This window comes from Talaromyces marneffei, chromosome 2 (assembly GCF_009556855.1).
Source record: "Talaromyces marneffei chromosome 2, complete sequence".
In the NCBI taxonomy this organism is placed as follows: Eukaryota; Fungi; Ascomycota; class Eurotiomycetes; order Eurotiales; family Trichocomaceae; genus Talaromyces; species Talaromyces marneffei.
In genome coordinates, this window is record NC_072349.1 from 918837 (window position 1) to 934099 (window position 15263).

General features: G+C 46.6%; 7 protein-coding genes across 7 annotated transcripts; 5 read left to right on the forward strand and 2 right to left on the reverse strand.

The window, feature by feature from the left end:
• Window positions 1-61: 61 nt before the first annotated feature.
• EYB26_002676 (uncharacterized protein) lies at window positions 62-1552 on the forward strand (the record flags this gene model as incomplete). The annotated part of the gene is made up of 1 exon (XM_054261981.1): window positions 62-1552. The coding sequence occupies one exon, from the start codon at window positions 62-64 to the stop codon at window positions 1550-1552; it is 1491 nt and encodes a 496-aa protein (XP_054117956.1).
• Window positions 1553-1804: 252 nt separating this feature from the next.
• On the reverse strand, window positions 1805-2961 carry EYB26_002677 (uncharacterized protein; the record flags this gene model as incomplete). The annotated part of the gene is made up of 2 exons (XM_054261982.1): window positions 1805-2431; window positions 2500-2961. 2 exons carry the CDS (start codon window positions 2959-2961, stop codon window positions 1805-1807), a joined length of 1089 nt encoding a protein of 362 aa, XP_054117957.1.
• An 806-nt stretch (window positions 2962-3767) lies between these two features.
• EYB26_002678 (uncharacterized protein) lies at window positions 3768-5484 on the forward strand (the record flags this gene model as incomplete). Its single annotated transcript, XM_054261983.1, has 2 exons — window positions 3768-4226; window positions 4315-5484. The coding sequence occupies 2 exons, from the start codon at window positions 3768-3770 to the stop codon at window positions 5482-5484; spliced, it is 1629 nt and encodes a 542-aa protein (XP_054117958.1).
• A 473-nt stretch (window positions 5485-5957) lies between these two features.
• On the forward strand, window positions 5958-6865 carry EYB26_002679 (uncharacterized protein; the record flags this gene model as incomplete). The annotated part of the gene is made up of 2 exons (XM_054261984.1): window positions 5958-6394; window positions 6448-6865. 2 exons carry the CDS (start codon window positions 5958-5960, stop codon window positions 6863-6865), a joined length of 855 nt encoding a protein of 284 aa, XP_054117959.1.
• A 139-nt stretch (window positions 6866-7004) lies between these two features.
• Window positions 7005-7802, reverse strand: EYB26_002680 (uncharacterized protein; the record flags this gene model as incomplete). The annotated part of the gene is made up of 2 exons (XM_054261985.1): window positions 7005-7043; window positions 7104-7802. The coding sequence occupies 2 exons, from the start codon at window positions 7800-7802 to the stop codon at window positions 7005-7007; spliced, it is 738 nt and encodes a 245-aa protein (XP_054117960.1).
• Window positions 7803-8714: 912 nt separating this feature from the next.
• On the forward strand, window positions 8715-10833 carry EYB26_002681 (uncharacterized protein; the record flags this gene model as incomplete). The annotated part of the gene is made up of 6 exons (XM_054261986.1): window positions 8715-9012; window positions 9075-9449; window positions 9500-9711; window positions 9762-10483; window positions 10542-10662; window positions 10762-10833. 6 exons carry the CDS (start codon window positions 8715-8717, stop codon window positions 10831-10833), a joined length of 1800 nt encoding a protein of 599 aa, XP_054117961.1.
• A 1439-nt stretch (window positions 10834-12272) lies between these two features.
• EYB26_002682 (uncharacterized protein) lies at window positions 12273-15027 on the forward strand (the record flags this gene model as incomplete). The annotated part of the gene is made up of 2 exons (XM_054261987.1): window positions 12273-12961; window positions 13008-15027. 2 exons carry the CDS (start codon window positions 12273-12275, stop codon window positions 15025-15027), a joined length of 2709 nt encoding a protein of 902 aa, XP_054117962.1.
• Window positions 15028-15263: the final 236 nt, after the last annotated feature.

A 15263-nucleotide genomic window follows, 5' to 3' on the forward strand; every position in this document is an offset into this window, starting at 1 on the left:
GTGACTTCATCCTATTGTTTTCCTAGAAGTTCGTGCTTTCTTAGCAAGATTTCCCATCAAAATGCCAAAAAGTGCCACCCAGTTCATCATAGACGCCTCAACCGGCAAGGCGATCTTTCTCAAAACCTTTGATGCCTTCTGCAAGGATGACCCCGAGACAGCGCTCCAGAGCATCGTCGACCATTCTGGTTACGATCTATCCCCCAACAGTCTAGAAACTGCATTTACGCAGGTCTTGTCTGACAAAACACACGCAATCTCGTCTTTTGGTGGAAAGTACATTTTTACGGAACCACCCGATCTAAAAGACAAAGCGATGATTGTCAATCCTACCGTTGGAATCATAGTCATGCTTGGCGAGAAGGCAACGCCGCAGCTTGTTGGTACTGCGCAATTTAAATGGACGCTCAAAAAGAGAAAAGAGACGTACACCATGTCATTTGACCCGGGATACAAAATTGACGAGCTGCCCAAGGACCACAGCTGCGAAGGCACTAGAGGTCCCGCCAAGGAGCAGGTCAAGGCTTATCAGAAGGTGCCTCCCCTTCCTGCGCCCTCTTCGCCGACATCTTCGCCAGAATCAACACCTCCCTCCTCGCCTCCTAGTTCTCCAAAGCTGGGTCCTCTACCGGATCCTCAGGATACGGGCGGCGTCAACACAGCAGTAGTTATTGGCTCCCTGGTGGGTGTCGGAGGTGGTCTAGCGTTAGCTGCAGGTGTATACTGTAATCAAAAGCGACTCGCCAAATTTGGACGACATGTTTCGAACTTGATACAGAGAAGAGAAATTTGTCGTGACATTATGCTGGAGGAGATGCGGTCCCCTCGTGTCAATGTAGATTGTAGGCCGCTTCAACCATTAGTGGACGGCGAACTTTCACGCACTTTGCAGGATTTCTTGAATGAGGCACATACCGAGGCTGAGGATTTGACTCCAGAACAAGAGGAGTCAATCTTTGAAGATGCAATGACTCGTGCAGGGGATGTGTATGATAAAGGTATTGACGACCAATACCAAGGAGCCGCGAAAATCAAATATGAAGGGGCTACCGAAGTTGCTGATATGCCTTATGAAACCACTGTTGTGCCAGCGGTTGAGGTTGAGGCTCAAGAGGCGTCTGAAAAGCTTAAGGCTAATTTTGAGCCTTATGTCAGAGCCAAACTAGGCGTCTGTAAAGAAAAGTCCATCTCCCTGAAAGCTACCAAAGATGGGATTACTCTCAGAAAGGCAGCCCACACTGCTCAACAGCAGGTCGAGACAGCAGAAAGACAGATTGGGGAAAAGGAGAAGGCCAGGGGGGAGGTTGAAAAGGAACTGAGAGACAAGACTATATCAGATGAGAGGAGAAAAGAGTTGGAAGAAAGGGATGCCACGCTGATATCAGAAATCGGACAACTTGAGGCGGAGAAGAAAGAGGCAGAGCAAAGGAGGGATACGGCCACAGAGGATGCTGGAGACGAGGATACTAAGAAGGAGACCGCTGACAGAAAGGCCAAGGAGCACCAAGACGAAGCTGATAAACATGCCGATGATGTTTTTGGTCCACGTTAATGATTGAACATTTTATACCAATTATGTCTTTGCTAGTTTCGAGATTGCGTGTAGTAATCCCCTTTACAAATATTCATTCCAGTGACTCGTTTTCAAATATTATCTTCATCACTTTACGTTTCACGAGAAGAGGAGTTCGTTCCATAATTCAAGGTTAATTTCATCAGGAAAGTTTCAGCATTTTGACATAACACTTCCATGGAAAAATTAAGAACAAAAATGTAGCATGTATAGAGTGATTATTTCAGGCATTTATCCCCTATATCCATGTAGTTGTCCAACAATCAAGATATCATCACGAGTAGAGGTATTTCTCTCCGGGTTATCAGGAAGCCATTCACCGTCCAGAGGAAACACATTCTGTGCTATACATTCTATGCGATGCATAATATCAACATCGATGTAAGTCTCAAACCACAGATAATACCAGTTCGAGATGATGATACTGCCAGTGTACCCTCCAGCAATAGGGTATATATTTCCCTCTGTACCCGAGAAGCTAGGAACGCGATCCCCGGGGCCATGATCTGCGCCAGTCTGTTTAGTTTTGATGTATATACTCAAGCAACCAACTGAAAGAGACGAACGATGTGAGTCTGGTGGATGGTATAGCTGAAACACCATTTGCTCCGGCGTTAAATATGTTTCTGAAGACCCCTCACGTCGGATGATAGAGGCTAATGAAAAGTCTATGGCGTCGATGTGCTTCTCAATCCATCGTTTGGCCTGTTTCAGATTGTCGTCGGGAGGAGTTTCCTTTGGGTCATTCGATTTTGTCCAGTTGAACGTGACAGTATAGTCGTCAGATAGTGCACAATCGAAAACGATATGGCCTTTGTGGCTGGGATCCGATGAAAAGTCCAAGACGCTTCCTTTGGGCTGGTTTGAAGAAGTCAGAACTTATCCCGTCACGGCTGAAGATAGGCTGTAGGATGGTAATCAATTACCTGGTGGTCATAGATCTGGCCGCCTTCAGATGCGGTTACTGAAGATATAGTGGTCTTAACAGTCAAGACCCAGCCGTCTGATAAGGGTTCAGCCTCCGGATCACCATCTTTAGCTTCCTGTCCCGGGCCGCCCTTATAGTATTGGACGCTCACATCCCCTGTGACATCCATTTCGAGGACTGCATAGTCAGATTCGAACTGAACTTTCGGAGGTTTCAACGAGACATTCCATGTTGTAATACTGTGCAAGCACTTCTGGTGGTGATGTTTCTCGTAGCGCTTCACATCGAATGATTCCAACGGTTGAGTACTGTTATGTCGATTGGCCCACGCTCTTGTTAAGAATGAGTTGACCGCGTCGATTTCGTAGCTGACCATGACATCCCAACCAGCGGTACGGTTTTTACCCTTCATTTGGGCCACCAGGTCAAATACAAATGGATAGTCTTCAAGATCGCCCATGTTGATCGATTTATCCGTTAGAGGATGCAATAAACCAAGGTCTTTGGTTACCAAATTACCTGTCATCAAGGGGATGAGCTTAATCTATAAAGCTGAGTGTCAATTAATACTTTACTCATTATTACCAACAATGGATACGTATTCGTAAAACAATGAACGGGACGTTTATGCACTATACGAAATATACGCATTATTTTTGATTAATTGATCAAGTGCTCTGTAGTGTTACGCAGACGCATGAGTTAACGTTACCCTGTCTGTCATGCCGGATAGCTCGTTCATGGTTGGTTGATCCTCTAGCGATTTTTCATACTAGCCCATACAGAGGTCAATTCGTCACCTTATTTATAGTTCTCGGGATTGAAATGTCAACTATGCAGCCCAATTCATAATTACGAGACTTCATGCATGCAAAGAACCGTCTATTCCATGAAATCAGCTCGCTATTAGATGTTGTGGCTGCCTGTTGATTGCTTTGACCAGGCATGTATGCTTCCAGTCTAGGAAATTAGTATGTATGAATATTTGCGCAATAGTGTAACAACAAATGGGGTTGCAATCGGACTCTGATCTCAGCTCTCCAAAGGCCGGAAAGCAGAATATGATCATTCATCTATTAGAATGAACTTCCGATTGGATGGAGCAAAGTCTCCAGTGGTTGGTGGAGTTTATATAAATGCTGGAGTGAGATGTTGAAGTTCTGAATGTTGCAGGGTTATTTCATATCATCAAAGATTTTGCGAATTGCAACTGGCACGTAGCAGAATTTGTTTCACTAAACATCTCAATTTCATCCACTGCAAACCATGGGTCTCGACGAATTTCTCCCTGTGGAGGACCTGGTCAGCCAGATGGGGGGTGCGCCTCGTACCAGTGGCTGGGATGTTGTCGTCAGTTATAAAGTCAAAGAACTCAACGATCTGCTCTTGAAGGTGTGGAAGAACAAAGACAATAGTGAACAGCCGGTGGACCCATTTGTGACCAAAAAATTTGAAAAGCGTCACCACAAGGACTGTCTGCATAGCGTCACGACGTGGCAGGTCAAAATCCAGCCTCCAATTCTTCAGTTCACTGCTGATCGGGCAGTTCTAAAATCCGATATTACGGGCACTGTATCTGTTCAATACTACTCAGGTAATGTACCAGGTAAAGAGCAGAAAGATGGTGATCCCGAAGTAGATGATATCGGAGCGGGCTGGGTGATGACAGTAAAAGTCCCGATGTCTTCAGTGTCGGTGAATAATGACCAAATTCAAAGCCAGCGGGTAAGTGTTTATTTTTACAATACTCTTCCAGTCTCCGATCCAACGATTTGACCATGTCATGTACATCATTGCTAACTCATAAATCCAGTCCCAGGGAGAAATCCTTGATTTCTCGTCTGATCCCACCCACAAAGGGCACATTGTGTTCGATTTCGAGCTCTCGGACGACTTCGAGGTCACGTTCGACTATACAGGACCAGGTGACGATGACCCCGACGAAGATCAACCAGACCCCAACATAGACCAGGTAAAAAGATGGTTTAAGAAGAACGTTAGGGCAATTGACTTCTCTTTGGCAGCGGTCACTCAAGATCAGGATCCTAAAATTGCATATCTGACGCCGCAACAGATGGCATTTCAGTTGTATCATCCACCAAAACCGGGTCCTGATACGGATCTGTCCATTGCGTGTCTGAGCGTTTATATCAAAACGAAAGAAAGTGGTCCAGGCAATGGTATTGGAGATCAAATCCCCGAGTTCGCAGGAACCAAGGGAAACATCCATCCGATACCACAGGGTCACAGTTCCAGCATCATTATCAATAAAGAGATTATATGGGATCAATTGCTATTGCCAAAACTCAAAAATATCACCAACAGTCACGGTACTAAGGCTTTCAGGGAATTCTCTGATGAGTCAATGAGAATACCAACCGGACTTCAGTTGAAGATGAAGTGGGACATCACGTACCCCTGGCAGGGGGCCAAAGATGGCCTCGGTGATGATCTTATCGGTGGCTGGTGGGATTATGATCCTGGCGCACAGGCCGCAGCTAATGGCTCAATGAGTGAAGATATGAAGGCTCATCTTCAAAGCTCCGACGGGCCTGTGCTGACGATCAAAGACACCGGCGATATAGTGTTTGATTCGAACTTTACAGACGTGTCTGTGCGGACATTTATGTACAAGGTCTGGATCAGATCAGGCGGAGACGTGATGTACGGCGTCCAAGCGAATGCGAGCCGAAACATTTTAGCCGATGACGAGCAAATCGAGGCCCAAATTAGCGTTGGCGAATCAGACTGGAAGCCGAATATTTACGATGGAAGTGCTCGTGGTGACATGCGAGACGACCACATCAAATGGTTGAAACGATTTGTCTGGCCAACCTTTGCTATCTCGGTAAAACTGAACTTCTTTGCGACTACGAATGTGTTTGCTCCTGGAAAGCATATCATCAAGGTCGACAGGAATGTCGGCATTAGAGTTCCCTATGACTTTTTGCTTGTGGGGGATTTGGTCGATCCGACTGACTGATAATCTTTGTCGAAATGTGAAACCGATGGATTTCCTGAGCCAGCAGGATATACCTTGCATGTTGGGAGATGAAAGATAGTTTTATTTCCTACTGGAGGCCGGTAACTTAGTCGGTTGGTTATGTTAGTTAACTTAGATAAGCTCTTATCGTATCTTATTTATCTTATCGGAACCGAGGCATCGCTTCGGCTACGAACTCGTACAACCTCAATCCTTCTACCCCAACTTTGTCTCATCGCTGTATACCTCTGGCTTAGAAATCGTCTCGAGGATATATATTACCTTGACTTTTTAGTTCTACTAACAGAAATTTTGAACCGTTCTGTATCCACCTGATACTCTTCGTACGCCCCTTTCTGGTGCGGGGACCCCCAGCTTCTCCGCATTCTGTCCAAGACTAAAACTAACTCGACTTGCCAGTCTATCATTCCTCCTCCTTCATCCATATATACAAAAAAGATATCTAAAAAAAAATGGCTACAGAAGCAGAAGCCCAAGTCCAACTCCAGGACTTCCAGAACATCTTCTCTCTCGAAGGCAAAGTCGCCGTTGTCACAGGCGGTTCCCGAGGCCTGGGACTCCATGCGGCCAGCGGCCTTCTGCAAGCGGGAGCATCAAAAGTATACATCTCATCGCGCAAAGCATCGGCATGCGAAGAGGCAGTTGCCGCACTCAATGCGCTCCCCAACAAGAGGCCAGGTGCGCAGGCTATTGCTGTCCCCGCGGACGGCTCCAAAATGGCGGAATTAGATCGCCTTGTTGCCGAAGTATCCAAGACGACGGATCACGTTGATATCTTGTTTGCGAACGCGGGTGCGACTTGGGGTGCGCCGTATGATGAGTATCCCGAGAATGCGTTTAGTAAGGTGATGGATTTGAATGTTAAGGGTGTTTTCTATACTATCCAAAAGTAACCTGCAACGTTTACCCTTGCTGAAGATGCATGATGCTAACAAGGCAAAGATTCACCCCCCTCCTCGAGAAGAGAGCTACCCTTGAAGACCCCTCACGAGTCATCATCACCGCCTCCGTTGCAGGTATTGGCATCGGCACCGTCGGTGCTCACGGAACTTATGCCTACTCCGCTTCCAAAGCCGCAGCCATCAGTCTGGCGAAAACTCTCGCTGTTGAATTGGGTCCGCGACATATTTTGACCAATGCCGTTGCCCCAGGCTTCTATCCTTCCAAGATGGCGAATGGATTGATGGAGTTGGCCGGTGGAGTAAAGACGTTGGCGGCACAGTCGCCGAATGGACGTGTTGGTCACCCGGAGGATATTGCGGGATTGGTAGTTTTCTTGTCAAGTCGTGCTGCGTTGCATATTAACGGAGATATTATTACGACGGACGGAGGCCGGTTGTTAGGTGGGTATAAGCTGTAGATAGATAGATTTTGTCTGGATGCTACAGTATATTGAGCAAGATTTGATGCCGTGTGAATGTCTGTCTATATTTCTAGATATGATTGTATCTAGAATATCCAAGTATACCTAATATAAATCCCATCCATCCAACTGGCTGTCACTGGCATTGTTTAGACCTGGGCTGTTTCATCATCAACTGTATAATCTCGTTAGCATTGCACGATTCCCAAAGGTAATGACAATCAATGGAACTTACCCTTATCGGCAATTTGTGGTTCACACCAAAGGGTGTCAAATCCATAGCCATATCCTTCACCTTCTCGAAACCAGCTGATTCATACAACCTGGCACCCTCCGCTGAAGCCTCCAGATAGGTAATCAACCCAGCTCTATCAGCCTCGTCAAGCCCCCACTGAAGCAATTTGCGTCCTATCCCTTTCTTCTGATGATCTGGATGAACAGCCAAAAGTTGCAGATACACCCTTTTACGTAGTTTGATGGGTGTGCTAGAGTCTGTAGTATCTTGCGAATCAACAGGAATAGCAAGGACTTCTCGTTTTGTCGTGGCAAGTATTCTCGCAAACTCGGCCGTAGGCTGCACCTTCATCTGAGGCATCACCGGGTTGATGCTCTTCTCGACTTCGTCCTCGATAGATTTCGTGAGTACTTCATCCTCATAATAAATCATCCAGCGAGCCTCGCCGACAATTTCACGGGTGGAGTCATCGATAGCTTTGAAGCCAATGAACTTCTTTTGCGGTGATTCTTGGCCATCGCTCTTTTCATTTTCTTCCTCGAGTGATTTGATGCGCTGCTCGGCTATCGCGTCGATGGTTGACTCTTCGAGGGGACCATTGAAGAGGATGGAGGTGTACATTAATGGAAAGGCTGCTTGATTGAGGCGGATGAGGGGTTTGATGTCGTTGACATCGGCAGGGGAGATGGTGATAGCCATGTTTAGTACTGAATTGCGAGACTTATCCTGTTGATGGTTATTTTCTTGCTTTTTTCTGGGGAAGCTGGGCACTCCCACATTTTATTGTGGGGATCGGGGGTCAAGCCGACACCCTATCTGAGAACGATTAACAATCATCGACCAAAAAGACGCATCTAGATCAACTCTCAGACGTTGCTAATTGATATTGAATTCATTCGCCTGATTGTGGAGGAAGTTCAAGGCATGACTGTGGATCCCCAGGAATCCGTGTTACCACCTGCCTGACCCATAAAACTTAATTCTAGCAGCTGCCCTTGTCTAACTTGTCTAACTTATCATATATGACTATATGACTGACTACGATTCTCTGATAGATATGCACCATGGGTAATAATTGCATTGCCGATGGGGGTGTAAGTCGAACAAAAGATTCGAGCTACAAGACTTAACACAAGCCGTTAGGATGTCTGGGCTGTACATGGCTTGTTGCATCGGCTCTTGTGCTCCTTTTGAATGCCTCTATGAAGAACACTGGGTTCATCGTGAAGCCTCTCTTTCAATACATAGTAGTCCTATGAAGCTACATACATCCGAGAATGGCCGTGATGGTAAAATAGTGGCTGGGTGCACGTGACTTCTCCAGGCCAATCACGCGTCCGGCTCGGGCTTGCTCCTTCTTCCTCCAATCCTGACGGAATCGTTCTCAACTTCTTCCTCTTAGCAACGACCACTTTGTTTTCTTTTCTCTATGTAATTATCCAAATTCGTCTCATTCATTGCTATTTTCTACACGTTTTTCTTTCCGTCTTTCTTTCGAATTATCACTAATCGCATCGCTAATCTCTTATTGCCTGCCTTGTCGGGGATCCCTGCTTCCGTCGCGGAGCCATACCTTCACTTTTCTCTTAATACCTATTTCTCCAAGCAAACATGGCTGCACAGGCCACTCGACAATGGGGTGTGACGCCTCCAATTTCCATGAACCTGCCGACCCCCGAAGAACTTGCTGCCAACGATGACTTGATTGCTGAACTGAAGGCACAAAACAACTTTGAACTACCTTCGGAGACGGAACGGAGACAACAGACTCTTCAACTTATCCAACGAGTTGTCATTGAATTTGTCAAGACAGTTGGCCGACGAAAGGGTTTATCGCCAGCAGCTCTAGAGGCCGCTGGTGGAAAGATATTCACGTACGGTAGTTATCGTCTAGGTGTCTACGGTCCAGGTAAGTGCATAAAATGGGATGCCCAGGGAAAAGCAAGTGGGATTTTCTCTAATATCGAGTAGGATCTGATATTGACACGTTGATTGTCGCGCCGAAACACGTTATGATCGACGACTTCTTTTCCGACTTCCCCCCAATCCTGGAACGAATGTCCCCACCTGGTGCTATCGAGAAAATGACCCCGGTCCCTGACGCGTTTGTGCCTATCATCAAGTTGGAGTTTTCCGGTATCAGTATCGATCTTATCTTCGCACGGTTGATACTTCCATCTGTCCCCCTCAATCTTGATCTAAAGAACAATGACTACCTACGGGGCTTGGATGACAAGGAAGTGCGGTCGCTCAATGGAACTCGTGTCACCGATCAGATTTTGGAACTCGTACCTCAGCAGAAAACATTCCGAATTGCTTTAAGGGCTATTAAACTCTGGGCACAGCGTATGTTGGTTCGATTCGACTATTTACAAATAACTGACAAGTGCGATCAGGTCGTGCTATCTACTCGAATATCGTTGGGTTTCCAGGAGGCGTCGCATGGGCAATGTTGGTTGCACGGGTCTGTCAGCTCTATCCTCAAGCCACGGGATCCGTCATTGTTGGCAAGTTTTTTCGTATCATGACCAAGTGGGCATGGCCACAGCCAGTACTACTGAAACCAATTGAGGACGGCCCATTGCAAATCAAAGTGTGGAATCCAAAGGTGACAATTCCATTCTGATCTTGTATGCCGTGATTCTAATTACTCAACAGATCTACCACGGCGACCGATTCCACTTGATGCCCATCATCACCCCTGCTTATCCATCTATGTGCGCAACCCACAATATTTCATTGTCTACCAAAGCAGTCATTTTGCGCGAATTGCAGCGTGGAGGAGACATGGTCGATAAAATCTTCGCCAAACAGCTCACCTGGAATGATCTCTTCACTCGCCATACATTCTTTTCAAAGGACTATAAGTACTACCTCCAAATCACTGCCTCCAGCAAAACCAAAGAAGCAGAATCAGTCTGGTCAGGTCTAGTAGAGTCCAAGCTCAGACATCTAGTCGGTGCTTTGGACCGGAAGAATATCATTGCTATTGCACATCCCTTCCCCAAAGGCTTTGAAAGAATACATGTGGTGAAAGATGACGCAGAAGCAGAACAGGTGAAAAACGGATCGACCAAGTACCAAGCGCAAGGAACCAAGACTGAGACAACGGATGAGACCAATGATCCAGTTCATACTGCGGCCGCTGAAAACGGTGCTGAGGGCGTTCAGGTTCCCGATCCCGAGACTAACGGTGCAGTTGACAGCCGCATAATCTACACCACCACATACTACATCGGTTTAGAGCTAAAGCCGCTCGAGCCGGGTGCTTCTCGATCGCTGGACATTTCAGTGGACGCCAACATATTCAAGTCGACGTGCACCTCGTGGCAGGGGTTCCAGGAAGGAATTAACGACCTGAGTGTCACACATGTTAGAAGGTATTTATTCTGCGTTAACTTGGGTTCGCCGCGTTGGATTTCTAACCATACAATCAAGTTTTGATTTGCCTGATGATGTCTTCGAACCTGGGGAAGCACGACCTACTCGCCCAAAGAAGAAGGTTGCTAAGCCGATAACTACAGCGGCTCCTCAGAAACGAAGCATTGACGCTGTGGACGTAAGTCGCATAGAACCGAGTAACTTCATTGCAGCCAAACGACTGAAGCGCTACTTCGACAATGTCTTGGGTTTGGGCTCCTGCTAATAAGTCCTATAGGGTACCATGCACCCCGAAGCGAAGCGACAAGTATCATCGAACGGATTCAACCATGCAGCCACGCCGGCTTGATTCGACAATCTACTGTTATCTCTCCATGTTGCGATACAGAACATGTGGGGATAATTCTTCAAACATACACACGACATACTCCCACCACGGGTTTCATTTCGATCACATTTGCCTATTGCCATGCGGTCTTGTAACCAGATGATCTACCATGACGAGGGCTTAAAGACTTCCTATGTGAATGGCTATATTGTCGCTTACTATCTACAGTTATCCGGTAACCAGCTTGACTGCACTCTGGTGATATGATCTGGCTCGATTACTAGGTTGGTGATACTTCCATTCTAACTCTTTCTCAGGTTCCCAGAGGTGGCTCATCTTGCAGTCTAAACAAGACTAAGGAGTTCAAATTCTGAGGCGCAACAAACTCAACAAAGCGGTTCTGAAACAAAAGGGAAAGGAACTGTCCAGTTAATTGTTGGCATTTGCCTGTATTATACAAGGGAGAAACTAGACGACCCGCCCGGAGATACAGCTCTTCTCAATCAGTGGTATCTCACTGATTGAAGCATGTCAAATATTCGAGCGAATTTTAGATAGATTCTAATGAAACCGGTCGTAAGTACTTTGGCGCTTCTCTCAAAGTATATGCATATCGCATACCTCTAAGGATACAGGAGCACCTCCTGGGTGACATAAAGTAACGTGGTCGGCGCATGTATAGTATAAACTTGATCACAACACCCTTAATGAAGCGTTTGTGACGCATAGATTCGTCTTCATCGACAAGGAATTCAGAGACTGAAAATCCGAATGGGCATGAGATGTTAGTATTACTTAGGCCAGTTGCTGGATTAGGGCAAAATTGAAGCCCGTACCCTCTGTGACGAACCATTTCACCTCACCGGAATTTCACCCTCTCTACCGCAGCGAGGAAGAGTTATCTCATTCGTTTTCTGTTTACACAGAACCTATATGATAATTCGGAATATCGACATCAACATCCGAGTATGTGCCGTACTTGTTGTTTTGCAGAAATATGAATACGTATGTAACTACGTACACTAATATTTGAGGCTCCGTTGCTATTTTTGGCCAATTAGGGTACAGAGCTTAGCCTACTTCTAATATCACCCTACGGTGGCTTAGCCATGGCCCCATACAAGCTCCTAGTTAGCTCCGATATTAAATTCCAATTCGGACTTAGAATCGGTTTGACGTGTTCTTTTAGTGTCGAATGGCCCCATATTTTCTGGCTAGTAACAACTAGATATAATGAAAAAAACCAACAGCGAATTTCGGGACAAGTCCCTAGATGGTAGAGGATGAACGTCTATGGCCGTGCGCAGTCACTCTAACGTTGGAATAAAATCATGACAGCCTGCCGTAGATGTGTAAGTAGCAAACTAAAATCCTGGATAAGAATGACCTTACATAGTATAAATACAGGATATCCTAGGTTCCCAAAGTAACCTTGGGAATACATCGCAGCAACATAAAAAATGCCCTGGGGTGGACGGTATTTGGCTGTAAACCGCGATCCAGATGGCGCACATTCAGAGGCCCTGGAAATGGACAATATGATGATGGATGAACCGGAGGAAGACATAATGGAGACAAGAGGAGCGTGGTATGTATTTCGTCACCCGAAAATGTTTCGCATGGCGTCTAAATACTGTGAGTTTAAGCGCCCTGGGATTCAAGTCTGTACCACACAGGTCGAAGAGTCAAGCATTACGGGACTGAATGACTTGACCGCTACCAATTCCAAAACACCTCCCCGAGGGAAGCGCTGGTCTGATCCAGTGTGGTGGTGTGTATGCGGAAACACTGCTATTCTTATAATCAATGTGATCTTTATCATCGTTGCGACAGCGTGGACGGGTTGTCAATATGGAGGCGTGGCCTTTGGCTCTAACATCCTCTATGAAGGATCGTGCACTACGGCGAAAGATCTGAAGATTGTAATCCATTTGGCCATCAACATTTTCAGTCTAATCTTGACGGCGATGAGCAGTCTTTCCGGTAATATTCTGATGTCTCCATCAAGAGCTGACCTCGACCGCGCGCATTCCGGGAGTAATTGGCTCACTATTGGTGTTTTTTCACTGCGGAATCTTAGAAACCTACAATGGCCACATCGACTAACGTGGATTGTTTTGACTGGGACATCACTCATAGTACAATTCATGTAAGCACGACTTGCCGATAGAAAGCTCTACCACTGACGCCTCCAGCTACAACTCTGTTATTTATTCCTCGCTCAATGCAAACACTTATGCCGCCTTTGTTGCATCACACGACTTCATCTCCAACAGCAGCATTCCCGACTCTGAATTTGAAGCTCAGTCATGTTACTCAGAGGCTGATCTTGCATGGAACATAACGGCTCTCCGGAGAAGCATTCTCAACGGGGAATTTGAAGTCCTGGATCCCCAAGCATGTATTGAAGCCTACGCGGTGGAGTTTCTTTCAGACCGGCGAACCGTGATTGCGGTTACCTCCGAATCAATGACTGAGAACAGCACAAGGCTATACATAAGTTGCTATGGGTGGCCTGCTAGGATTTATGACGCCATCACCGACAACATCATAGAAAATAGTGGATTGTTAACTCAACAGGACGCTTATCAAACTATAAATTCCTATACCACCGGCGACGCATTCAGATGGATCTGCAGCGGGAATGGTTGGAATGACACATACACGTACCAGTCTTGTTCAAAGGCAACAGCGCAAGATATGAGTCCATGGACAATAACGGGCCAAACATGGGCGCCTTCCACTTCAATCCAACAGGTCCCCAATACCATGTTGGACTGGATAACGGTGGCTTGGGAAACCGATACCGATCTAGAATTCATCTGGACTGGACTGAATCAGACCGAAAGGACCGAACTCCAAGCCAAACTCGAGGCGAATCCCACTCTGGAACAGATGCAGTCATTTGTACGGAATCGTATATGGAGTAACGAGACATTTGGAGACGCCTTGGTAATAAACGCATCTTGCTTGGACAAGGAATGGTTATCCGCGGAGAGTTTTATTGCTAAGCCTCCTCAACGAAAGCTGGCGTTTCCGGTTGACCATTGCCTTAGCCAGTATGTGGATGAGCAATGTCAGTTACTGTACAACATGCCCATCGGGGTTGTCATCATCATATGCAATTTGCTGAAAGTGATGTGTTTGTCGTTTTTGGTGAATATTGACCGTCGCAACCTTTTCCTCACGGTTGGCGATGCTATTTCTTCATACTTTCAAAACCCAGACCCCTTGACAAAGGGTTGGTGTATGCTGTCTAAAAAGACAGCCAAGCGGAGCAAGGTATGCCCCTGGAACGCTTCATGCGACCCCAAAGTGAGAAGCATGCCACTTCCCGTATCCCCTCCCCATCCTGAGAATCCGCCCACCAAGCGACGCACCTGGTCGAATGCGTGTAAACCAGTTGTTACATTGGCCACATTGCCGATCCTGGGGATTTACATCGCCATGACCCAGATCTTACCCAAATATGCCCAAGCAGCAGCCCAGGGCTTGCCATATCGTGATGTAACAATCTCGCAGATATGGGACATCAAAGGCTTCGGCGCCGTGCAGTCGAATGCCCTGCTCACGAACCTAGCCAGAACTTACGTGGGGATGGAACTTCTAGCCAATACACCGCAACTCCTCGTCTCATTGCTCTATTTCCTATTCAACGACCATCTGGCCCGCATGCTACATGCAGCAGACTACAACCAATACGCAGTATCCCGTCGGCCGCTGCGCGTATCATTCCCACGGGGCCAGCAGCGTTCAACATTCTACCTCTCCATCCCCTACCGCTACTCCCCCCCTCTCCTACTCGCCTTCGGGCTCATCCACTGGCTCATTTCCGAAGGCATCTTCTACGTGCAACTGCTCCCCTATGACCTCGCTGGCAACCCCATCTTGTCGTCTAAGCTGATGACATGCGGAATCTCGACGATTCCGTTGGAGGTTGCCATGTTTCTCACCATTGCATGTTTGCTGGTTCTTTGGGGCTTGTCTGCTAGAGAGTATAAGTGTGCTACAATGCCGTTTGCGTTGGGCTGTAGTGTTGCTATTAGTGCGGCTTGTCATCCGCCTACGAATGATACAGATGCGGCGTTTAAGTCGGTTATGTGGGGGGCTGTGGATGATGATGATGATGATGATGATCGCCCAGATAGGATGGCTCATTGCTGCTTTACTTCCTTGGAAGTGACACAACCCCAAAAAGACCGTATGTATGTTTAAGGGGTTGGGGTTGTTGGCAACCAGGACTTGCGGCAAGTAGGGTTAGGATGATAACCCAATTTGATTTGGCTGATAGCATTGAAAGTTGCTTAAACTCAAAACAAGGTCACCAAGCTAAAGCATATATCCAGTATAAAACTGAGATAAATAGATCCGTATTCCATAATGCTGCCGCTGATAATTATCATAAATACATATACACATACATGAAACCCACCTTCCGTTGATTAACGCTA